Below are 26,864 nucleotides of genomic sequence, written 5' to 3'. Positions count from 1 at the left end.
GTCAGGATTCGGGACCACCCTCCAATAGTCACGTGCTTTGCCTGACCCTACGACCCACGATTGACCCCTCTTGTTCGGCACTTGCATGGTGAGGCTATGCGCCCACATTGTGGATTTTATATACAGAAAATCTGCACATAAGAACGCATGTTTTGGCAGGAAAAAAAGCACCTGAAAAAACACACATTTTTTTAATCATGGCGATCGAGGCGGTTCAGGCACAGTACCCCCCATGCTCGCCACTGGATCTCCGGCTCTCTTTGCTCGGAGCGGTGCTCGCGCAGCTTCTGGCAGTTTAATCCCCCTGAATGCTGTGATCAGTAAGATCGCAGCATTCAGGAGACCGGGAAGAGAGATCGCTTACCTCTTTTCGGAGATCTTGTCCCTGGAATGCGATCGCTGCCATTGTAACCCTGGGCCGTCACTATGACGACCCCAGGTTACTGAGCTACAGAGAGCCTCACACACCATGCTGAGATATAATTCCCTGTAGTGATAAAGCATTGCAGGGGATTATAGAAACGCAGAAACAATTGACATGCTGCTTATTTTTTCAGCAACAAAATCTGCAAGAAAAAAGAAGCAGCGTGTGCACAGGAAGTCACGATTGTCAGCCACATAGGTACAAGGCCTGATACACGACATCTACTCATTGTACCCTGGGTCTGGCACACGGAGAGGTGACCGCACGTCCATCCTTGTAGTATCGCTGGATCTGATCGGCTTATGTGCCCTGAGCTTTATCACTCTCACTGCTTGAAACATCAAAAAGTGCACAGTTCTTTGATGCCGCCAGTCTGAACGGTTTTTATCAGGAGATCACACCCCAAGATGGCAAACAGGAAGTCAGGAGGCAGAGGAGATCACCGCCCCAAGACGGCAAGTAGGAAGTCAGGAGGCAGAGGAGATGACCGCCCCAAGACGGCAAGTAGGAAGTCAGGAGGCAGAGGAGATCATCGCCCAAGACGGCAAGCAGGAAGTCAGGAGGCAGAGGAGATGACCGCCCAAGACGGCAAGTAGGAAGTCAGGAGGCAGAGGAGATCACCGCCCCAAGACGGCAAGCAGGAAGTCAGGAGGCAGAGGAGATCACCGCCCCAAGACGGCAAGCAGGAAGTCAGGAGGCAGAGGAGATCACCGCCCCAAGACGGCAAGCAGGAAGTCAGGAGGCAGAGGAGATCACCGCCCCAAGACGGCAAGCAGGAAGTCAGGAGGCAGAGGAGCGGTGCGCTCCTGATTAAACGTAGACTAACACCTTTAAAAACACATCAATTCCTGAAACCTAGGAATGTCTCAGGTGGAAGCAAAATGAAGAGCTGTTTATACAGAGTCACCATCGTCCTGAGTGTCCTGAGGCCTATAAACGGAGCTGTAGGGAGGAAGGTTTGTGACACTCACCGGCAATCTTGATATTGAGGTTTGCATCAAGCAATAAGTTTTCAGCCTTCAGATCTCGGTGCACGATATTCCTACAGTGACAGAAGTGGACGGCGGCGACAATCTGCTTGAATTTCTTGCGCGCTTCTTTCTCCGCCATCCGCCCGTGAGCCACCAGGTGATCTGTAATGCAAAAGAGGACGGTCAGGTGATGAAGAGCAAGAAGCAAGGAGTTCGCCTCTGTTCACATGTTGCATTTTTGCAGCTTTTTAAATGCAAATTAAAAGCTGTTTTTTACAGTAAAAGCAAAAGTTATGAGACTTCAGAAATCTCCTGCACGTGATTGTTTTTATTATTTTCCCTATTGGAGGCCCTGTGCACACACTGCGGTTTTTGCTGCGGTTTTTGCTGCAGAAAAGGTGCAGTTTTTTGTTCATAACCTTTCTGCAGTCCGTCCCCAGCAAAATCAATGGGAAATCCAAAATGCTGTGCGCACACTGCGTTATTTTTTCCTACAGGTTTTGCTACAGAATTTCTGCAGCAAAAAAGAAGCAGCATGTCACTTCTTTTCTGCAGGTACCTGCGTTTTTACCATAGATGATGGTAAAAAAAAAAAAAAAAAAAAAAAAAAGACGCAGGGCCCAATCCACGGCAAAAACAGAACAAACCGCGGCAAAAAGCGCACTAAAAACCGCACCTCAGTTTTGCCGCGGTTTGTTCTATTTTTGCCATGGATTGGGCCCTGCGTCTTTTTTTTTTTTTTTTTGCGGAATTCCGCCACAGGGTGAGGATTTTTCTTAAGAAAAGGAAAATTTCCCAGTGCGCCCAGACCCTAAAATGGAAAACTGCAGCATTTTTAAAAACAGCAGCATGACAATGCTTTCAGTATTTTTTTTCCCCATTGAAAGAGGTGAGGAAGTGCAATAACGCAACTGTTTTTCATGCATTGTTTTATTAATCATTTTGTAGACGAATGACATCAGCAAAACAAAAAAAAACCATGACAGAAAAAAAAAAAAGGACAACATGTGAAAATAGCATAAGGCTACGTTCACACATTGCATTGTTACTGCATTTTTTATCTGCAGCCAAAACCTGCTCTCTGGAATAAAAGAAAAAAAAAAAAAGAGAAACTTAAAACAAAAATTTCTTCCAAAAATCAGACTTTGCTACATTTTTGCTGTCTTTTTTTGCATTTTTGCTAACTTATTTTTGCTGACTTTTTTTTACATTTTTGCTGTCTTTTTTTTGCATTTTTGCTGACTTATTTTTAATGACTTTTTTTTGCATTTTTGCTGTCTTTTTTTTTGCATTTTTGCTGTCTTTTTTTTTGCATTTTTGCTGTCTTTTGACTGACTTTTTGGTTTGTCATTTGTCTACAGTGCCAGTTCAATAAAGTTAGTTTTATTCACAAAATCAGCAACAAATGCAGCGGCTGCTTTTGTGCACTCTCATTGCTTTCAATGAACCCTGGAAGAATTTCTTTAAAAACCGCAGCAGTTTTTCATTTCAGTCAAGGAAAATAAAAAAAAAAAAAGCAATTGTGTACATGAGATTTCTGGACTGTCATAGCTTTTGTTAATAATGTAAAAAGCAGCTCTTAGTTTGCTAAAACTCATGAAAAACTGCAGCAAAAAAGCAATGCGTGAACAGAGCCTACAAGGTCCAGGAAGTGGAAACCCGCTAGCGACGTGAGATAGTGGCAGGTTATATAAGGGCATCTATAAGACGTGGGGTGGTGAAGAAGAGGTATACAATGCGGGTGTATGGGCATTCAGCGCTGTGAAGTCCTTCCTATAGGGAATGTCTCCTTGGACTCCAGTGCACGGAGAGGCCTAGAGAACTGATCAGTGCCACAGTCCGATCCCATTCATTAGAACAGGTCCTCGCTGGACATTGGACAATAGATAAGAGAAACGCCCAGCAGAATGTGTGCCCCCGATGTCAGATCTGGTGTCAAGGCTGCCCTAATAGAGGGTTAACCAGGCTCCGTCCAGCAAAAACCACATCAGGAGTGGGTGGTGTGGACTGTATTATGACCCTGCACACCGGCCCGGACGCCAGCATGATCCGCAGGTATTGTGCACACTGTAAAGATCAGGACTCGTGCACCGCATATCAGCATCGCTCATTTCCTATGTGGAGTGACGACGCGATTTGCGACTTACAAAATGCGACTGTCGCACTCTTGGATTTTCGTTTGCAGACAACTTTTCTTTATAGGTTTTGATGTAAGTTGCCTGCAACTTGCAAATCACACACCACCGAAAAAGGGGATTCAGATGTGTCCCGGATGAAGCCAGTGACCACAATGAGGCAAAATCTGACACTTATTGGTGGTCCAACTGCTGGAATGAACACAGATTGTGAGACCGCCATTCATTCTCTATGGGACTGCTGGAAAAAGTCACACAACCATTTCCAGCAGTCCTATAGAGAATGGACGGGGCGGCGGTGCATGTGCCGTCACCGATCTGTTCCGGCAGGGCAGTAGTGGGGGGTTGGGTGGGTCTCAGCAGTCAGGATACTGCAATATCATTTGTGATTCCATCATGGACAGTAAGCAAAAACACAAAAGGAAATCAGAAAGTTGAAGTCTCACTGATTTGATTTATACAAGGATGATTTCTGGACCCAACAGAAGGGAGTAAAAAAATAAATAAATAAATAAATAAATAAATAATAATAATAATAATAATAATAATAATAATAATAATAAACAATTAAATAAAAAAATAAATTAAAACCGTACAAGGGCCAACAAAGACCAGAAACATAATAAACAGGAGCCGTCCACACGCCGCCGCTGCAACACTGACCTCTAGGGCCAAAAGAGAGCACTACACTGTCCGAAAAGTCAGCATTTAGAAAAGTCATAAAATAGCGAGATTGCAGCATAAAAGTGAATGTGATAGTCACCGTACAGGTCGTACATTGTCAGCAGAATGTCCTCTATATAAATGAGATGGATGGGCCGACAGCGAAGAATTTACAGCAGAATCAGTGGACACATCAATCTTGATTTGTTGGCCGATTGCTGCCATATTTACAGGAGTAAAAAAAAATCAGAAGTGAGCGTTCCTAAAGATGGGCTACATTCCACAGAAAGCCTACGCTGTAAAAATCTACAGTACCCAACATATCCCAACGTATACCCAGCATCTCAACATATAGGCAAAAGTTATACACAGTATTGACTTCCATTATATAAAACAAGAGGGAAAAGAGGGGGCAACGGCGGAGGAGGGAGGAGGGGAAAAAGGGCGGAGGAGGGAGGAGGGGAAAAAGGGCGGAGGAGGGAGGGGGCAAAGGCGGAGGAGGGAGGAGGGAGGAGGGAAAAGGGCAAAGGCGGAGGAGGGAGGAGGGAAAAGGGCAAAGGCGAGGAGGGAGGAGGGAAAAGGGCAAAGGCGGAGGAGGGAGGAGGGGGCAAAGGCGGAGGAGGGAGGAGGGAGGGGGCAAAGGCGGAGGAGGGAGGAGGGAGGGGGCAAAGGCGGAGGAGGGAGGAGGGAGGGGGCAAAGGCAGAGGAGGGAGGAGGGAGGGGGCAAAGGCAGAGGAGGGAGGAGGGACGGGGGCAAAGGCAGAGGAGGGAGGAGGGAGGGGGCAAAGGCAGAGGAGGGAGGAGGGAGGGGGCAAAGGCAGAGGAGGGAGGAGGGAGGGGGCAAAGGCAGAGGAGGGAGGAGGGAGGGGGGCAAAGGCAGAGGAGGGAGGAGGGAGGGGGCAAAGGCAGAGGAGGGAGGAGGGAGGGGGCAAAGGCAGAGGAGGGAGGAGGGAGGGGGCAAAGGCAGAGGAGGGAGGAGGGAGGGGGCAAAGGCAGAGGAGGGAGGAGGGAGGGGGCAAAGGCAGAGGAGGGAGGAGGGAGGGGGCAAAGGCAGAGGAGGGAGGAGGGAGGGGGCAAAGGCAGAGGAGGGAGGAGGGAGGAGGGAGGGGGGCAAAGGCAGAGGAGGGAGGAGGGAGGGGGCAAAGGCAGAGGAGGGAGGAGGGAGGAGGGAGGGGGCAAAGGCAGAGGAGGGAGGAGGGAGGAGGGAGGGGGCAAAGGCAGAGGAGGGAGGAGGGAGGAGGGAGGGGGCAAAGGCGGAGGAGGGAGGGGGCAAAGGCGGAGGAGGGAGGGGGCAAAGGCGGAGGAGGGAGGGGCAAAGGCGGAGGAGGGAGGGGGCAAAGGCGGAGGAGGGAGGGGGCGGAGGAGGGAGGGGGCAAAGGCGGAGGAGGGAGGGGGCGGAGGAGGGAGGGGGCAAAGGCGGAGGAGGGAGGGGCGGAGGAGGGAGGGGGCAAAGGCGGAGGGAGGGGGCAAAGGCGGAGGGAGGGGGCAAAGGCGGAGGGAGGAGGGAGCAAATGCGGAGGAGGGAGGGGGCAAAGGCGGAAAAGGGAGGGGGCAAAGGCGGAGGAGGGAGGGGGCAAAGGCGGAAAAGGGAGGGGGCAAAGGCGGAGGAGGGAGGGGGCAAAGGCGGAGGAGGGAGGGGGCAAAGGCGGAGGATGGAGGGGGCAAAGGCGGAGGAGGGAGGGGGCAAAGGCGGAGGAGGAAGGGGGCAAAGGCGGAGGAGGAAGGGGGCAAAGGCGGAGGAGGAAGGGGGCAAAGGCGGAGGACGGGAGGGGGCAAAGGCGGAGGACGGGAGGGGCAAAGGCGGAGGACGGGAGGGGGCAAAGGCGGAGGACGGGAGGGGGCAAAGGCGGAGGACGGGAGGGGGCAAAGGCGGAGGACGGGAGGGGGCAAAGGCGGAGGACGGGAAGGGGCAAAGGCGGAGGACGGGAGGGGGCAAAGGCGGAGGACGGGAGGGGGCAAAGGCGGAGGACGGGAGGGGGCAAAGGCGGAGGACGGGAGGGGGCAAAGGCGGAGGAAGGGAGGGGGCAAAGGCGGAGGACGGGAGGGGGCAAAGGCGGAGGACGGGAGGGGGCAAAGGCGGAGGACGGGAGGGGGCAAAGGCGGAGGACGGGAGGGGGCAAAGGCGGAGGACGGGAGGGGGCAAAGGCGGAGGACGGGAGGGGGCAAAGGCGGAGGACGGGAGGGGGGCAAAGGCGGAGGAAGGGAGGGGGCAAAGGCGGAGGAAGGGAGGGGGCAAAGGCGGAGGAAGGGAGGGGGCAAAGGCGGAGGAAGGGAGAGGGCAAAGGCGGAGGACGGGAGGGGGCAAAGGCGGAGGACGGGAGGGGGCAAAGGCGGAGGACGGGAGGGGGCAAAGGCGGAGGACGGGAGGGGGCAAAGGCGGAGGACGGGAGGGGGCAAAGGCGGAGGACGGGTGGGGGCAAAGGCGGAGGACGGGAGGGGGCAAAGGCAGAGGACGGTTGGGGGCTCCCAGCCCAAAATTGACGCATCCATTAGATGTGACAATTCCAGCACTTTACCAAGCTCATCCCAATTGTCCAGGTGCAGTGGCAATCAATCGGGGTAAAATAAGGTGTTAATGACAGCTCAGAGCTGCCACTAAGCCTAGATTAGTAATTTGAAAGGGTCTATGAAATCCCCCAATTACTAATCCTGTAAGTGAAAAGAAAAACACAAACACCGAAAAAATCCTTTATTTGAAATAAAATACAAAAAAACCCTATCTTTAAATTTATTAACCCCAAACATCCAAGTCCGACGTAATCCAAACAAGGTCCCACGACGATCCCGATTCTGCTACATACTTAAGTTACAGCGTGCGGGCAGAGAACATGACTGCCTGCTGTGGCTTCAAGCAGAGACTGACTGAGCCACAACTGGTAAGCGGTGACGTCACTGAGTTTATCTGCAGTCACAGCTGGAAGGTCTCACGGTACCCCTCCAGTGACCACAGGTAAACTCATTGAACTCCATGACTTCACCGCCGGTGAACTAACTGACTTCAATCAGACCTGCATCTCCTGGCAGAAAACTGGGATTTTTTTTGCCAAGAGATGCAGAGTTGGTGCTGAAACATAAACACTGAATTCCTGCACCAATACTGCATCTCCAAGGAGGGAGGGGGGGGGGGGGTGGAAAAATCACTAAATCTACATCTTCTTGCAAAAACAAAAATCGCATCAAAACCTCCTTGCGTTTTAATGCGTTTTTTTTGCCAGGAGATGCAGTATTGGTGCAGGAATCTGGTGTATAAGTTTCAGCACCAAATATACATCTCCTGGCAAAAAAAACCCTGTGGTTTTCTGCCAGAAGATGCAGGTCTGTGAAAACTCCGTTCACCTGAGGTGAGGTCACTGGGTTCACTAGAGTTGGAGTTTACCTATGGTCATAGATGGGGGACCGTGGGAACCTCCAGCCGTGACCGCTGCTCACAGCTGCGGCTCAGTCAGTCTCTGCCTGAAGCCGCAGCAGTGGGTCATGTTCTGTGCCCGTGCGCTGAGACTTTAGTATGTAGCAGAGCCGGGATCATTGTGGGACCACGTGTGGATTATGTAGGATCTGGGTGATTGGTAGGTTAATAAATTGAAGAAAGGGTATTTTTATGGTTTGGTTTTTTTTTTCAAATAAATAATTTTCCGGTGTTTGTGTTTATTTTTTATCATTTACAGTAAAAGTAATGAGGGGGCTCTCATAGACCCGTACCCATTACTAATATCGGGCTTAGTGGCAGCTGTGAGCTATCATTAACCCCTTATATTACACCACTTGCCACCACACCAGGGCAATCGGGAAAAGCCAGGAAAAGTGCCGGGATTGTCACATATAATGGATGCGTCAAACCTGGGCAGCTGCAGGCTGCTACTTTTAGGCTGGAGGTGCCCAGTAACCATGGGCTTCCCAAGCTGCCTGCTTTATCTTGGCTGGGTATCAAAATTGGGGGGGGGGGGGGGGGGACTGCACGCGGTTTTTAATTATTATTTAAAAAAATAAATAAATAAATAAAAGCTGGGTGCATGGGGACCTATAGACACGGTGGAGATATCCCACCCAACCATATTTTTGGTTTGACATTTGAGCACAGCCGGAGACGTGTATGCGGTGGTTTTCCTTATTCTACATTCCTGCACATCTACATAAGACTATTATTCGGCTCGCTCAACCAGTTCTTTATAGCAAAAAAAAAAAACGTGAAAAAAGGCCGCAACAAGACAAAAGAAAAGTTTATTTCCTGAACAAGGAGGCATTGACACATGGGAGATCTGTCATTACATGTGTCATACACCGTCACGGCACTGAATAGCGCACATTGCTTCAGGGCGCAGAACTGGATGGGCCTGATATCTGGGACTCCCGAAGTTCCCAAATAGGTCGACCAACCGGACCGAAGACTCCGCGTGCCGATAATACATAATGTGATGGCTGTCAAATCGCGGAGGATCACCACCACACCCAAAAGAGTCAATCATTTCCATCAATCGAGGATCACCGGAGTCAGACAGAAGTAACTAACAGGACGCCCATTCTCATCCTCTATCTCCACTGATCTCTGGAACGCCCCTTTAAGGAACGTGAAGGCCGCTGTATCTGGGGTGTGCAGAGTTCTTGGCAGATCCATTTCTGACAAGCGTCCCAGCTATCGCGATCCGGATGCGTCGCCGATGTCTTGATGCAAATTGTATATATATATATACCATATCACTAAACAGATTTCTTAGACCTGATGATGCTGGGGTACTTACATTGTATAGCCTCATCAGAACAGCTGTATAATCCTGCTTTTAAAATGAGCATCTTATATGAGTCCAGTCTAAGCCCATCCAGTCTGACTGACAGCTGCAGCTTGTACTGAGCAGCGCGAGACCTCAGCAGGGAGGAGGGACACTGAGGAGCTGTCAATCGGGATAGGAGGGAGGAAACAGGGTGAAGGAAAAAAAAAAAAAGGAATACACAGCCATGCTGATATATAAAATTAAAGTACACCAGCCTCAACAGGTCAAAGAAACATAGTTAATAATGTAAGTAGTGTGTGAACCCGAAATGAGTCCAAGTGTCCAGTCTAAGCCCGTCCAGTCTGACTGATAGCTGCAGCAAGTACTAAGCAGCGCGAGACCTCAGCAGGGAGGAGGGACGCTGAGGAGCTGTCAATCGAATAGGTAGGAGGAAACAGAATGGACAAAATCAAAAAGGAATACACAGCTATTCCAATATGGATAATTAAAGTGAGTACACCACCCTCAACAGGTCAAAGAGAAACATAGTTAATAATGTAAGTAGTGTGTGAACCTGAAATGAGATCAAAGGAGGAATACAAAGCCATTCTGAAATGGATAATTAAAGTAAGTACACCAGCCTCAACAGGTCAAAAAAACATAGTTAATAATGTAAGTAGTGTGTGAACCCGAAATGAGTCCAAGTGTCCAGTCTAAGCCCGTCCAGTCTGACTGATAGCTGCAGCAAGTACTAAGCAGCGCGAGACCTCAGCAGGGAGGAGGGACACTGAGGAGCTGTCAATCAATCGAATAGGTGGGAGGACACAGAATGGAAAAATAAAAAAAGGAATACACAGCTATTCCGATATGGATAATTAAAGTAAGTACACCAGCCTCAACAGGTCAAAGAGAAACATAGTTAATAATGTATGTAGTGTGTGAATCTGCGATATACTCAAGAAAGGAATACAAAGCCATTCTGATATGGATAATTAAAGTAAGTACACCACCCTCAACAGGTCAAAGAAACATAGTTAATAATGTAAGTAGTGTGTGAACCCGAAATGAGTCCAAGTGTCCAGTCTAAGCCCGTCCAGTCTGACTGATAGCTGCAGCAAGTACTAAGCAGCGCGAGACCTCAGCAGGGAGGAGGGACACTGAGGAGCTGTCAATCAATCGAATAGGTGGGAGGACACAGAATGGAAAAATAAAAAAAGGAATACACAGCTATTCCGATATGGATAATTAAAGTAAGTACACCAGCCTCAACAGGTCAAAGAGAAACATAGTTAATAATGTATGTAGTGTGTGAATCTGCGATATACTCAAGAAAGGAATACAAAGCCATTCTGATATGGATAATTAAAGTAAGTACACCACCCTCAACAGGTCAAAGAAACATAGTTAATAAGGTATGCAGTGTGTGAACCTGAAATGAGATAAAAAAAAAAAGGGATACACAGCCATTCTGACATGGATAATTAAAGTAAGTACACCAGCCTCAACAGGTCAAAGAGAAACATCGTTAATAATGTATGCAGTGTGTGAACCTGAAATGAGTCCAAGTGTCCAGTCTAAGCCCATCCAGTCTGACTGATAGCTGCAGCAAGTAATAAGCAGCGCGAGACCTCAGCAGGGAGGAGGGACACTGAGGAGCTGTCAATCAAATAGGTAGGAGGAAACAGAATGGAAAAATAAAGGAATACACAGCTATTCCGATACGGATAATTAAAGTCAGTACACCAGCCTCAACAGGTCAAAGAAACATAGTTAATAATGTAAGTAATAATACGAATATTTATTCATTTATATATATATAGCGCTATTAATTCCACAGCGCTTTACATACATTGAGAGCATTGTCCCCATTGGGGCTCACAATCTAGAGTCCCTAAGTAGTGTGTGAACCTGAAATGTGATATATTCAAAAAAGGAATACACAGACCTCAGCAGGGAGGAGGGACACTGAGGAGCTGTCAATCGGGATACGAGGGAGGAAACGAGGTGAAGGTAAAAAAAAAAAAAAAAGAACACACAGCCATTCTGATAAATAAAATTAAAGTAAGTACACCAGCTTCAACAGGTCAAAGAAATATAGTAAATAATGTATGAAGTGTGTGAACCCAAAATGAGATATACTCACCACTTAACCCCCGTGGCACTAGCAGGCTGTCGTTAGTGTCTCTGTAGGGACAGGATATGATCGTTTCTCCTCCTTCAGGCCATCAGGCCACTGAGGCCTGTGACTGGCTGCAGTGGTTCGATGACATCCAGTTCCAGTCACCCGGAGGTGACCGAAGAACAGGACATCCTCGCAGCCTATTGTAGCCTCCAGCACTGGAGCCCTGGGGGTTAGAGTTGGAGAGCATGTGCTTTACACGGTTTTTGGGGGAAGTCGGACGACCTCTTTCAGCCAGGATGGTCCGCAGCAGGGACATCATTTGCAGGGGCATTTTTGCATTATAAAGTGGCCTTCCTCCTGCAAGGTCCATGCTGCGCTTCGGGAAGGACTTGGATGGAGGAGCGGAGACCTATTTATAGGGGTGGCCGCTGGAGGAATGCAAGAAAACCAAAGTGTTTCTCCGCTGCAAGACTATTTGGACAGCGAGGAGGAGGAGGAGGGCGCTGTGCTAACAAGAAAGGGTTTAAAACAGGATGTTCAGCCAAGGAAAGGGGGGCAACAGGACCCCCCACCAAAAAAAAAACAAAAAAAAAACAAACACCTCCAGAAATTAGGACATTGCACCTCCTTTAGAATGTTTTCCCTTTTAATCCCTTTGATTTTATAATCCCGTGCAGCAGCGAGCGATAGATTAAAGCTGAAATTCGTTCTGGCGATTAGGGGGCGACAATGCAATAAAGGGAGGGGGTGCCGGCAAACCCCAATATTACAGTTCCCCTGATGGAAAGTGATGGGTTAAATGATGTTCTGACTCCCACACGCATGATACATCCTGTTTACAGAGTCAGGCTGCTGCATGCACTGGGCCCGTATCTCATTACCAGTCACGCGGCCTAATTAACCCTTCCCCTACCGGTGGTGGGGGGGCTATACGTGCACGCGCTGCGAGACGCTCAGATTTTGGGTATGGATGTAAACATCTCTAAAGCAATACACTTCCGATACGAGGCGGCCGGCCGGGTGCACGCCGCTAATTCACGGCCTGTAGACTTCAATGGGCAACTACACGTTACAGATAGCAAAAAAGCAATGGCCTAATCACTGGCTCCAAACCCAAACTTACCGAAAATCTCCCCTCCGCTTGCATATTCCGTCACCAGGTAGATCATCCGCTCAGTTTCCATCACCTGCAGGAGACATATAGAAACAGACAGTAAAGGGGATGCACAAGGATCAGCAAACCTCATCAATGGGACCGTCCTAAATACAGAGGAAGCGGTCAGGGACCTCCATCACTACTGATCAGATCGGCAGCGGTACCTGGTATCCCTAACCATCAGCAGACCTAGGATGGCAACAAAACCTACAGAGGTACTCCCAGCTGACAGTATGTGTCGTAAACATATAAGTGCTGGTTCCATTGCTGAAACTTCCATTCATCCGGACATTTGGGGATTATTTGAAAGAGCCGCCCGGGAGGGAAGGGGGGGGGGGGCGGGATAATCAGTGAGGAGCGAAAGAGGGACAGGGTCACCCAAAGGAGGGGTGTGCAAGCAATGTACTGCCCGGAGAAGGAAGGTGTGATGTGGGGGAGATCTGGGCCGGACGAGAGGTGGGGGGGGGGGGATCTGGGCCGCCCGGACGAGAGGTGGGGGGGGGGGAATCTGGGCCGCCCGGACGAGAGGTGGGAGGAGAGGTGGGGGGGAGGGGTCTGGAAAAGAACCGCCTGGAGGGGAGGGGGGAGGCGCCTGTAACAGCAACCGAGGTAAAATGAGGAAAGCAAGACATGGATTCCCAGCTGCCTACATGCCAAACAGCCTCATCATGAAGGAAGAGGAGAGAAGCTCTAGTGTCTCTATTGGAAGTAGCAATCCTAAAAGTCAATATCAACCTGTTAAGAGCCTTAAAGGGAATATGTCAGGTCCCGTCTGACCTCCAACCCAGCGCCTCAGCAGCAGGGTGTACGTTTCCTGGCTCCAATCCTCCAATGTGCGCAGAAAAAAAAATATTGTAATTTAAAGGGAGTGTGTCAGCCCAAATGGACACGTCAAATCAAGCTCATAATCTAGTAGGGGATAAAGCCCTTATCAAAATCGCACCTTTAGTGATCTAGTCCCTGCCTCTGCACTGCGGAAACTCAAATATCACAATTCGTGTGCTCAGTGCACCCCGAGTGTAGCCAAGAGGCTCGGTGCACCGCTCCGCCCACTGGATTTGCATGCCCCGCCTCCCTGACTGCTAATTGCGTATGCTTTCCCTGCAGACAAGCCAGAACTGCAGGGCATGGCAAACCACTGTGTGGAACAATGCGCTGAGCCTCTTGGCTACACTCAGGGTGCACTTTTTGGTGTTGATTTTTATTAATTTCACCATTGCAATACATAGGGGAAAATTCACACACACAAACGCAGATGACACATGCATCCGTCCTTAAAGTGATATTAAGAATTAATCCATGAATGTAATAACCGTATGACAGCAAGCAGAGGTCTTACAAAAAGCGAAAGCACTGAATGTGTAATATTGCTGTACCCCTGCTGGGGGCGCCATCGCCGGCCTGGATGGGGGGGATGCGGCAGAGTACAAGCTGTCCTCTTTTTTGCACCTGTTGCCAGAAACCCTTCACAATTCATCGCTTCTTTAGAAAACTCCCTTTCGTCCTCCCGGCTGTTTCCTCACTTTCCTGTTGTCGCTTCCAGTATCAGAACAAAATGGAAAGGAGGTTTTCAAAATTTTGGCAATGTCCAAACCTTAAAAAATAGGGGCAGGATGTGTTACAGAGCGTACAGGGGCGATACGGGGGGCAGCGCAGTCACTAATAATGAATTAACAACACAAGAAATACATCAGCTGCTCAGACCGGGACAAAAATACCCCAAATCTCCAATCCCTCAACGATTCCCCACAGCCTAAGATCCGACCGCCCGAGCTCAGAACATGATCGCAGCTGCAGGGGCAAAAGCAGATTTATTCCCCCTACATTCTGCTGTGGCCGCTTGTTTGCTCGGCTCAATCAGGGCAGAGCGGTGATCTGTGACTACAGGTAGTCTGAGACACACCTCCTGCCTCCTGATTGGTTCACATTGCTGCTCCCTCCCTCTCACTGCAGCTGTCCCCTCTTTTATTGGCTATTGTAGATAGAGGTGTTATCAGTAATTGTACAGGAGGAGGTGAGCTGTGACATCACCTACTGTATTATGAAAGGTGGAACCTGTGTTATCTACTGTATATAGAGGTGTTATCAGTCATTGTACAGGAGGAGGAGGAGGTGAGCTGTAACATCACCTATTGTGTATGGTGGATCCTGCATTATCTACTTATAAAGAGGTGTTATCAGTCATACAGGAGGAAAAGGTGAGCTGTGACATCAACTATTGTGAATGGTGGATCCTGTGTTATCTGCTATATATAGAGGTGTTATCAGTCATTGTACATGAGGAGGTGGTGAGCTGTGACATCACCTATTGTGTATGGTGGATCCTGTATTGTCTACTGTATATAGAGGTGTTATCATTGTACAAAAGAGGGAGGAGGTGAGCTGTAACATCACCTATTGTGAATGGTGGATACTGTGTTATCAATTGTATATAGGGGTGTTATCAGTCATTGTACAGGAAAAGGAGGTGAGCTGTGACATCACCTATTGTGTATGGTGGATCCTGTATTGTCTACTGAATATAGAGGTGTTATCAATCATTGTACAGGAGGAGGTGAGCTGTGACACCACCTATTGTGAATCGTGGTTCCTGTGGTATCTACTGTATATAGAGGTGTAATCAATCATTGTACAGGAGAGGTACAGGGTGAGCTGCAACATCACCTATTATGAAAGGTGGAACCTGTGTTATCTACGGTATATAGAGGAGTTTTCAGTTATTGTACAGGAGGAGGAGGTGAGCTGTGACATCACCTATTGTGAATGGTGGATACTGTGTTATCTACTGTATATAGAGGTGTTATCAGTCATTGTACAGGAGGAGGAGGTTAGATGTGATATCACCTATTGTGAATAGTGCATAGGGTGTTCTGTATCATACAGAAAGGTTAGCTTTCATTGTAATCCTGTCTGTGATGACAATGAAACTGCTGAAAAGTCTTCAATACAGAAACAGAAGAAGTTACACATATTTAGGTATAAAAGACACTTTAATGGAACCAGTCATGTCCCAAACACTAATCTTGTGGTTAATCTTGCAGGTTAACGTTCTGAAACCATGCAGCCACCGTACTGACAGTCCGGCTACCAGAAGGAAATGGACTTTATTCCTCCGGCAGCCTGTGGCCTTTAGTCACCACTGAGTAAACTGGAAGACGTGGCTGTAGCACGCGCCGGCTTTCACTGACAGCCATCTCTGCAATGTATCATGCTTCTGTAACTGAAAGCCGGTCTACTATGAAACACAGGAATATGAATGTGGCCGGCATGGGGGCTTCTTCAGGACGCTTGTCTCTCATGGCAACCCATCAGGACCCCACAAATCACACAACAGTGCTTCCTTCTGTACCGCGCACCTTAAAAGCCACTATCAAAGATTGTTAGCAGCATATAAAGGGTGAACAGCAGCAATGAGTTCAGATGAAATAGGGTTTTTTTTTTGTTTGTTTTTCTGTATTCTTTCCATCTTTGGGTAAATCCAGTTCAGGACTCGCTGATGTGTAATGACCCACCTGATACAGCCGAATAATATGGGGGTGAATAAGCATCTTCATAATTTGAACTTCACGGAAAATTTTCTTCAGGTTTTCATCATCCAACTTGGTCTTATCAATTATCTTGATTGCAACCTGAGATAGATAAAAACAAAAGAAAATGTTTAGCTACAAAGTAACGCACTCGTCACATGAGACCACACGCTGACCGTCACTATTATAGGAGAGGAAATCGCACATTGCAGCTTATATTCCGCAGAATCAAGTCTGGGGGGTGCAAAGTGAAAAAAAAACAAAACGACATGATTCAGCATGGGAATCATGAGCCCGGAGGCACCGAAAAACCTCATGGAAATCCCTGCACTGAAAGCTGGAAAACACAAAATACTGCATTTAAAGGGACAGTGTCATCAGAAAACGACTAGGTTTTTGTGCTATATGAGAAACAGTTTTTAAACAGACTCATCATCACAGGCAGGATTACAAGTACAGGTAACGCCTCTACACACAACTGATAACACAGGCTCCAGCTATCACAAAAGGTGACATCACCGCTCTCCCCACCCTTCACAATCACTTTTGCACACGCTGATTAGATGCTTTAATACATAAGATAGAATCAGGGGCCTGACTATTGCAGCTAATGTACATGTGTTTCCTAAATAAACAAAGACCCAGAGTGAAAATCACAAGATTTCTATTTTTATATTGAATACTCATTGTAATGTATACATTACAATGAGATATTACTGTATATATACACATAGTTTTTTATATATATATATATATATATATATATATATACATACATACATACATACATACATACATACATACATACACATACACACACACACACACACACACACACACACAGACAGTATACATATACCTATATTTACACAGTACAGACCAAAAGTTTGGACACACCTCATTCAATGAGTTTTCTTTATTTTCATGACTCTGAAAAGTGTAGATTCACATTGAAGGCATCAAAACTATGAATTATCACATGTGGAATGAAATACGTAAAGTGTAAACAACTGAAAATATGTCTTATAGTCTAGGTTCTTCACAGTAGCCACCTTTTGCTTTGATTACTGCTTTGCACACTCTTGGCATTCTCTTGATGAGCTTCAAGAGGTAGTCACCGGAAATGGTTTTCCAACAGTCTTGAAGGAGTTCCCAGAGATGCTGAGCGGATGGAATAGCACACCGCTGCAAGATGCTGTGGTAGCCATGCTGGTTCTGTATGCCTTCAATTTTGAATAAATCCCCAACAGAGTCACCAGCAAAGCCCCCCCACACCATCACACCTCCTCCTCCATGCTTCACGGTGGGAACCAGCCATGTAGAGTCCATCCGTTCACCTTTTCTACAAAGACACGGTGGTTGGATCCAAAGATCTCAAATTTGGACTCATCAGACCAAAGCACAGATTTCCACTGGTCTAATGTCCATTCCTTGTGGCCTTTACCCCAAACAAGTCTCTTCTGCTTGTTGCCTGTCCTTAGCAGTGGTTTCCTAGCAGCTATTTTACCATGAAGGCTGCTGCACAAAGTCTCCTCTTAACAGTTGTACACACACACACACACACACACACACACACACACACACACACACACACACACACACACAGGTCTGGGACACATGGGTAATTCTGGGCTCTGAGACATTCACAAAGCCAGTAGTGATGGAAGGACAGAGTGAAGGTGCAGAGCCGGCAGCCGGGGGTAACAGAGCGACCATGACAGCAGGAGCTGCCTTCACCTAGTGGTTCCGATAAGCGAGTGCCTCCGCTGGTGACCCATCGGCCCCTCTCCCCACAATCCCCCCTCCGTCATCGGGCCTCATGTTTACAAGTTGCATGAATCGAGCACTTGTTTTGTAGGGAACAGCCCCTCCATGAACCAGAGAGCAGGAGGGCAAGCCGGGTGGAGCAGGCGACTACTTCACAAAATCACTGCCGCCCCCCCTCCCGCCTCGCTTACCAATAGGTCACACGGGTGCAGAGGGCATCTTGTATTAGTGTTTAATAACCCGGTGTAGAAGATAAGACGTCGGTGAGCTACAGAAAGTGTGATAAAGTTATCAGTAGCTGTGCACAGTCCCAATGCCTGACACTCATCTGTTATGTGATAGACAATCTGCTCATGAATAAATATACATCATGTGGTCATAACCCCCAGAAAATCACTGAAAAGTGCTGGCTACTAGGCTTCTCCTCTGCCCTGCTGTCCACTGCCTGTTGTCAGCTGAAATCCATCCCTACCAGCCAAGTGATTGAGAGGAAGGGCGGCCTGCGGCCCATCAAGGCCGGAAGAGGAGGGCGGGCCCAGGTCAACCGAGCCTGGCAGCAGAGGGCTGGGTGGGGTAGCAGAGGGTGGGGGCCCAGGTCAACCGAGCCGGGAAGAAGAGGGCAGGCTGGAAGCGGAGGGTGGGCCCAGGTCAACCGAGCCCGGAAGAAGCGCTCAGGCCGGAAGTGGAGGGCAGGCCCAGGTCAACCGAGCCTGGAAGCAGAGGGCAGGGCGGGGTAGCAGAGGGTAGGCCCAGGTCAACCGAGCCTGGAAGAAGCGCTCAGGCCGGAAGCGGAGGGCGGGCCCAGGTCAACCGAGTCTGGAAGCAGAGGGCAGGTCGGGGTAGCAGAGGGCGGGCCCAGGTCAACCAAGCCTGGAAGAAGCGCTCATGCCGGAAGCGAAGAGTGGGCCCAGGTCAACCGAGCCTGGAAGCAGAGGGCAGAACCGGGTAGCAGAGGGCAGAACGGGGTAGCAGAGGGCGGGCCTAGGTCAACAGAGCCTGGAAGCAAAGGGCCGGTTGGGGTAGCAGAAGGCGGGCCCAGGTCAACAGAGCCTGGAAGCAGAGGGCAGAACGGGGTAGCAGAGGGCGGGCCCAGGTCAACAGAGCCTGGAAGCAAAGGGCCGGTTGGGGTAGCAGAAGGCGGGCCCAGGTCAACAGAGCCTGGAAGCAGAGGGCAGAACCGGGTAGCAGAGGGCAGGTCGGGGTAGCAGAGGGCGGGCCCAGGTCAACAGAGCCTGGAAGCAAAGGGCCGGTTGGGGTAGCAGAAGGCGGGCCCAGGTCAACAGAGCCTGGAAGCAGAGGGCAGAACCGGGTAGCAGAGGGCAGGTCGGGGTAGCAGAGGGCGGGCCCAGGTCAACAGAGCCTGGAAGCAGAGGGCAGAACCGGGTAGCAGAGGGCAGAACCGGGTAGCAGAGGGTGGGCCCAGGTCAACAGAGCCTGGAAGAAGCGCTCAGGCCAGAAGCGGAGGGCAGGCCAGGGTGGTGATTAGGCCAGAAGCGGAAAGCGGACCGTGGTGGCGCTTAGGCCGGAAGCGGAAGGCGGGCCGGGGTGGCGAATAGGCCGGACATGGAAGGCTGGCCAGGGTGGCGCCCAGGCCGGAAGTGGAAGGGGGGCCGGGTGCTGTCCAGGCCAGAAGCGGAAGGCGGGCTGGGGTCCTCCCAGGCCGGAGACAGAAGACAGACAGGGGTCCGCCCAGGTCAGATGTGGGGGTGGACTGGGCCGAATGCGGAGTGGCCAAGGGTCTCTCCAAACCAGAAGCGGAGGGCAACCTGGGTGCACCAAAATCAGATTTAATGTGCTGAGGTTGTCTACAAGGCGTCCACTGCAGATTTCGTTGCAATCATGGTGCGGTTAAGCCTTATTTTTCTCAAGAAGATCCCTAGCTATTTCCACAGTATAACAAGACTCGCTGCGGACTTCACACTCCTTAAAATCCTGTAGTAAGCGCAGTTACTGTAAGGAGCTGCCGATTCTCCATCTCCTCTGCACGTCCTCACCGCATGGTCAGATTCCGCTGAGCATTTTGCATGGTAGAATCTCCTGTAGAATATTGCCGCCCCGAGTGTCTGAGCTGAGGATAACCCCTAAACTTTCTTTTCATGAATTGGTCTGGGAACGCTGTAATGTCTATGGATCCCAGAAGCTGGAACCCGACTGTCTGATCCCACCGTTTCCCCAGAATCCGGTGTCTGCAGCTCATCTCTTCCCCTCCGCTGGAATAACATGGGGGATTGCCGTCTGATACTCTTCATCCTGCTGGAATGTGGACGTTCTCCGTCTTCAAACCTCTCAGCCACTTTATCTTTTCTCCATGGACCCGCACGTGAACCGCGCCACGTCTATGTATCCTAACACATGAACCAGGAGACGCAGTTCACGACACGCATCCCGTCTACACGTGGCCTGGGAAGTCAAACAGACATCACACGCCATACACAAAGCAACCCAAACAGCCAGGCCCCGCTGCACATACCACACACAATCAGGACTTCCTCACCTCCGGGGGTAATCCCAACTGATGCCTGGATTCGAGGGAGGAACGAAAAAAAGCTGTAAAGACCGGGGTGAAGGCGACGAGACGGGAGAAAAACCAGAATATTGCGAGACCAAAGGCAGAGATAACGGCCACATAAGGAGAGTTGACCGTCCCGTTAACATGAACGATATGTAGTTGTCCGGTTGCTCGTTTACGGTTTGACGAATGATTGGGATAGATTGACCGCCAACACAACCGGTCAGTCTTTTTTGGTGGCACATTCCATTTTCCGATGTGCTGCCAATGATTTTTTTCTTTTTTCAGGGCTTAGTGATCTGATCTTCTGATTACCGGGTGATGATCAGGATCGAGGCTTCCGACAACGATTACCATATTTTCCGGATTGTAAGACGCATTTTTTCCCCGGTGCATCTTACAAACCGGATATGGCTTACTGGGTCGGCGATGGTGGAGCGGGGTCATAGGAGGCAGGGTTTGCAATACCGAGGGTGTCACTGCAGTGGAGCAGGTCAGGAGGGTCACAAGACGGGGTATCGCGGCAGCGGGCACCTGATCTGACTGTGGGCGCCATTGAATTGCTCACGGTTGACAAAAAAAAAAATGGCCGGGGAGGCGGGCACGTGAGCAGATTGATGTGATGGACGTCATGAAAATGGCTGCAGAGGCGTTTCTGCGCACGCGCCGTCTCACAGTCATTTTCTTGAAGTCCATTGCATCAACCGCGGGCGATTCATTGGCGCATGCAGTCATATCAGGAACCTGCCGCCGCGACTCCCTATCCTGTGACCCTCCTGAGTCAGTCCACTGCAGTGACATCCCCACACCCGCCGGCAGATCAATGGCGCCTTCTGCCGCGAAACGACACCCCCGAGCTTGCAGTATTGCCGATCCTCCGTCCACTGACCCTCCTCAGCCGCAACACCCCCACCTCCGAGCCCGCTACATTGCCGACTGCCTCCTGTGACCTTCCTGAGCCCCTCTGGAGAGCATTAGGAATAAAACGCACTAGGATTATAAAACAGACCCTCATTTTAACATTCAGAATTTGGGGTGCGTCTTATAATCCGGAGCGTCTTATAAACCGAAAAAAATAGTCATTTATTGGGGGAGGTTTGGCTTGGATGACCACTCAACGAACAAGTGTTTTCCTCACGTGTCGCTGAGGGATTGCGGCACACATTTACAGAGGGACTATCAGCTAGTCTAAAAGCATATTTAGGATAGGCTATCAAGATCGGATCGGTGGGGGTCCGACTCCTGGCACTTCCACCAATCCAGTAAACCAAGTACTTCAGCCAGTGGGTGAACCGATAATGATAAAATATCCTAAGGTCACCAGAAGATGTGCTGCTGACCAAGATCCTTTATAAGCCGCAGTATTTGCACAATTGTTGGCCTATCTCAGCCATGTTCACGAGGGTCGGCCACTGGGGAAGGAGTTTTTTCCTGGTTCGATATTGGATGGATAAAAGATCGATTCCAAGATCTTTAGATTTGTGTTATCGCTGAGGAGCATTAAACCCTCATAGGTGGTCAAGGAAGCCCAGGAAGGAGCAGCTGTTTCATCAAATGTCTACGGCAAACTTCACGAGGAGGTAGAGGAAGTACAAGCCATAATTAGGGTAACGTCTACATATTCTGGAAGGCTTTCAAACATAAAAAAAAACCAAAGTGCCCGTCTCGCCAAACACTCCGATTTTTCCAACTGATACCACAATCGTAAAAGACATATCTTGGCACAAAGAAACAAAGCGTTCCCACGAGAGAGGCTCGGAGGTTCTCAGGGGCATCTCCAAACTCCTGCCAATCGTCATAAGACCGTCTCATCGGGGGCGTCTGCGGGAGGAGGGCAGACAGGTTTTAATCTGATGTCTAAAAGAGAAATAGCGTACACTACATAGACCATAAATTTCTAATTGACGCCAGCAAGAATCTCTGAAAATGGCCCCCATGTGCTGGAGAAGGGCTGCAATATGGGGGTACCCTCCTTCTGAAGATTGGGGTGTCACATAGAAGCTCCATACAGGGTCATTACCAACATTCATAGTTATCAGCTATGGACAGGAGAGGTGGTATCCTACTGCATTGGTGGGGATCTCACCACATTGGGGGTCTGACACTACACGGTGGGGGTCGTATTACATGGTGGGGGTCTAACCTGTGTGGGATCTGGTATTACATGGTGGGGGGTCTGACCACGGTGGGGGGGGGGGGTCATATTACATGGTGGGGGGGTCTGACCACTGTGCGGTCTACTATTACACGGTGGGGGTCTGACCTGTGTGGCGTCTGGTATTACATGGTGGGGGGGGTTGTCTGACCACTGTGGGGTCTGGTACTTCACGGTGGGGGTCTAACCACTGTGGGGTCTGGTATTACATGGTGGGGGTCTGACGTGTGAAGTTTGGTATTACATGGTGAGGGTTTGGTACTGCACGGTGGGGGGCGTATTACCTGGTGGGGGTCTGGTACTACAAGGTGGGGTCTGGTATTACATGGTGGGGGTCGGACCATTGTGGGGTCTGGTATTACATGGTGAGGGTCTGGTACTACAAGGTGGGGTCTGGTATTACATGGTGGGGGTCTGACCACTGTGGGGTCTGGTATTACATGGTGGGGGTCTGAGCACTGTGGGGTCTGGTATTACATGGTGGGGGTCTGACCACTGTGGGGTCTGGTATTACATGGTGGGGGTCTGACCACTGTGGGGTCTGGTATTACATGGTGGGGGTCTGACCACTGTGGGGTCTGGTATTACAAGGTGGGGGTCTGATTACTGTGGGGTCTGGTATTACATGGTGGGGGTCTGACCACTGTGGGGTCTGGTATTACATGGTGGGGGTCTGACCACTGCGGGGTCTGGTATTACATGGTGGGGGTCTGACCACTGTGGGGTCTGGTATTACAAGGTGGGGGTCTGATTACTGTGGGGTCTGGTACTGCATGGTGGGGTCTGACCATTGTGGGGGTCTGAGCTGTGTGGGGGTCTGGTGTTACATGATGGGGGTCTGCCCACAGTAAGGTTTAGCATTACATGGTGGGGGTATGACCACGATGGGTCTGGTACTGCATGGTACGGGGAAGTCAACGGCAGGGGTCTGGTACAGCATGATAGGGGTCTGACCACGATGGGACTGGCACAGCACAGAGTGGGTCCGACCACAGATCCTGAATATAAGGATTTGAAATGCCCCTATTATTTTCTATGGGACTGTTGATGATAACCCAGCACTGCGCTTCGCTATTTCCAATAGTCCCATAGAGAATGAATGGAGAGCTGATGCACGTGTGATCACCGCTCCATTACAACAGGGCATTTCAGAGACCTGTGCTTGGGATTGGTGAGGGTCTCACCGCTGGAATTAGACAGTTATCACCTATCCTATGTATAGAAAAAAACATTCAACATTAGGAATCATCATGTAAAGGGAATCTGTCAGCAGGTTTTTGCTACCTCATCTAAGTGCAGCATGATGTAAGCAAAGAGATCCTGAATCCAGCTATGTGTCACTCAGATTACTGGCTGCAGCCGTTTTCGACACAATCAGAATTTTTATATTTAGCCATGTAGCAGAGCTGAGAAAGAAAACCCCGCCCACACCAGGCTCTCTATAGAGATTGTACACTGACAGTGAGGTGTAAATCATAGGAAGGGGCGTGCCGACTGCCCTGTGTGTGACATTGTAGTCTGAACAATGAGAAGTCCTGCTGCTTAAACAAACATAGCAAATAAACAGCTAAGACAGGGTCAGTGAAATTCTATGTTAACCCTTGCAGCATACTAGCTTCAGTTTACATAGCAAAAACCTCGCTGACGGATTCCCTTTAAATAGTCCACACTCTGCTGGCTCTGTCCTAGTCTACACAGAAAAGCCAACTAGGAAGCTGCAGGAAAGCTCAGCCTATTTTGTCAACTTCGGTATATTTTGAAGTTTTCTGATGGTGAGGAGAACGTAAAATTAAAGAAGAAGCCCCATAATACTAATATTCTCCCGGTGTATGAAATGGCTTTTATGGTAGCAAACGATATATGTGAAAAGCAGCCAGTTCCTTGTACAATTTTCATGTTGGCAGACACAAGAAATATCGTTAAGGGTACTTTCACACTTGCGTTATTTTCCTTCCGTTACAATCCGCCCTTTTGGGAAACAGCGGAATCCGTTAACGGATTCCGCTGTTTCCATAGACTTGTATGGGTGACGGATTGTACCAAAAGGAGCTGCGTTGCTTCCGCTGGGCGACGCTCCGTTGCTTCCGCCCAGCGGGAGCAACGCAGCATGTAACGTTATTTTGAGCAGCGGAATCCTCTGGATTTCACTGCGCATGCTCTTTTTTTTTTTTTTTTTTTTTTTTAAATCAAACTTTATTTTGGCTCGCGGTGGCCGAACGTTCAGCTGAGCGCCCGGCTGCCGGCAAGCGACAGCGCTCAGCTGAATGACCGGCCACCAGCATGCCCGGCCGCCGGCAAGTCACAGCGCTCAGCTGAGCGCCCGCCCGCCGGCATGCCCGGGCGCCGGCAAGTGACAGCGATCAGCTGATCACCCGGCGGCCGGCTGCAGGGAGCGATCAGCTGATCACCCGGCGGCCGGCTGCAGGGAGCGATCAGCTGATCACCCGGCGGCCGGCTGCAGGGAGCGATCAGCTGATCACCCGGCGGCCGGGAGCGATCAGCTGATCACCCGGCGGCCGGCTGCAGGGAGCGATCAGCTGATCACCCGGCGGCCGGCTGCAGGGAGCGATCAGCTGATCACCCGGCGGCCGGCTGCAGGGAGCGATCAGCTGATCACCCGGCGGCCGGGAGCGATCAGCTGATCACCCGGCGGCCGGCTGCAGGGAGCGATCAGCTGATCACCCGGCGGCCGGCTGCAGGGAGCGATCAGCTGATCACCGGCGGCCGGGAGCGATCAGCTGATCACACCGGCGGCCCGGGAGCGATCAGCTGATCACCCGGCAGCCGGCTGCAGGGAGCGATCAGCTGATCACCCGGCAGCCGGGAGCGATCAGCTGATCAACCGGCGGGCGGGAGCGATCAGCTGATCACCCGGCGGCCGGCTACTGGGAGCAATCAGCTGATCACCCAGCGGCCGGCTGCAGGGAAACGAAGCTGATCGTTCACTATAGTCTGCCGCTGGTAAAACCGGGAAAAAAAAAAAAAAAATCAAAACGAATTGCGTTGTTTTGCAGCATCCGTTGCATCCGTTGTGTCACTATATGCAACACATCCGTTGCATCCGTTACACAACGCAATGCAACGGATACCGTTCAACGCAAGTGTGAAAGTAGCCTAAGGCTCATTTAGAGAGGCCGATAATCAGGGAACGAGCCTTCATAGCAACACTCAATCCAATCAATCTGTATGCGGGCCGGCAAACCCTCGATGGGTGAGCGCGACACTTCCCGTGTGCAGATTTTTAGGCTGGCTTAACGATCTCCGCACCAGATGACTGACTTGTGGTGGCCATTAAACGACCACAAGTAGCCATCCATCGGCTGTTTACATTAAAAATTGTAATCTACGAAAAAGACTGATGATGGCACATCCTACCTTTCCAATGTGAACAGGTGCAAACTGAACATGAAACCTAGTAACAAAAGGCGACAGCTGCACTCTGTAGTGCTAAGATATGTGCAACAATGAATATGGGAATATAGACATGCATTACTGCTATGAAAAACATGCAAAAATTGAGATATTTAGCACACAAAATTGGCCAGCTTTGTGTGAGCCCAACAGCCAACGTCAAGGCGACCCCATTTTGTTGGGTTCCTATCAAAGTAATTTTTGCATGTTTTTCATAGCAGTAATGCATGTCTATATCCCCATATTCATTGTTACACATATCTTAGCGCTACAGAGTGCAGCTGTCTCCTTTTTGTTACTAGGTTTCATGTTCAGTTTGCAACTGTTCACATTGGCACATCCTACGATTCTGATGTGAAGAGGTGCAAACTGAACATGAAACCTAGTAACAAAAAGGACACAGCTGCACTCTGTTGGGCTAAGATATGTGCAACAATGAATATGGGAATATAGACATGCAATACTGCTATGAAAAACATGGGAAAATTGAGACGCTTAGCACACAAAACTGGCCAGTTTTATGTGAGCCCAACAGCCAGCGGCAAGGTGACCTTTTTTTGTTGGGTCCCTAGCAAACTAATGCCTCTCTTTGGGTTAAAAATCCTACAATTTATGGGTGAGCAGGAATCTGCAAATGGAGGAATAAAATAAGCTAAGGTTGAAGAGCAGGATCTCAATAAGAAGGCATGAACCTGTGATCTGAAAAGACTGATGGCACATTGTACCTTTCTAATGTGAACAAGTGCAAACTGAACATGAAACCTAGTAACAAAAAAGAGACAGCTGCACTCTGTAGCGCTAAGATATGTGTAACAATGAATATGGGGATATAGACATGCATTACTGCTATGAAAAAACATGCAAAAATTAGTTTGGTAGGAACCCAACAAAAAAAAGGTTGCCTTGACATTGGCTGTTGGGCTCACACAAAGCTGGCCAATTTTGTGTGCTAAATATCTCAATTTTTGCATGTTTTTCACAGCAGTAATGCATGTCTATATTCCCATATTCATTGAAGAAAAAACAAAAAGCCAGCACCAAATGTGCACTACAGCACTAAACATTCCAAACTGTACTTATTATAAAAAAATGTTTGAGATTTTTGGCAAAAAATTGCAATTTCTTGAGCTGCTTCGCCACGTCACGGCAAATCTCATTTGAAGCAGTCCTACACTAAAAAATTTTTTTATAATAAGTACAGTTTGGAATGTTTAGTGCCGCAGTGCACATTTGGTGCTGGCTTTTTGTTTTTTCTTCATTGAATTGGTCGGTGGTTGACCTCCACCTTGCTATGCACCCCAATTTGGGATGTATTCCA

General features: G+C 49.4%; 1 protein-coding gene across 1 annotated transcript in view; it reads right to left on the bottom strand.

Moving 5' to 3' along the window:
* SIK3 (SIK family kinase 3) overlaps positions 1 to 26,864 on the bottom strand; it is a 152,688-nt gene that overhangs the window by 64,928 nt on the left and 60,896 nt on the right. The window contains 4 exon segments of the mRNA XM_075327829.1: positions 644 to 645; positions 1,396 to 1,557; positions 12,145 to 12,208; positions 15,690 to 15,806. Of these exon segments, the coding sequence (XP_075183944.1) occupies positions 644 to 645; positions 1,396 to 1,557; positions 12,145 to 12,208; positions 15,690 to 15,806 (345 nt within the window).

Source organism: Anomaloglossus baeobatrachus, chromosome 11 (genome assembly GCF_048569485.1).
Source record: "Anomaloglossus baeobatrachus isolate aAnoBae1 chromosome 11, aAnoBae1.hap1, whole genome shotgun sequence".
NCBI lineage: Eukaryota > Metazoa > Chordata > Amphibia > Anura > Aromobatidae > Anomaloglossus > Anomaloglossus baeobatrachus.
This window is presented reverse-complemented; position numbering and strand designations above follow the sequence as displayed.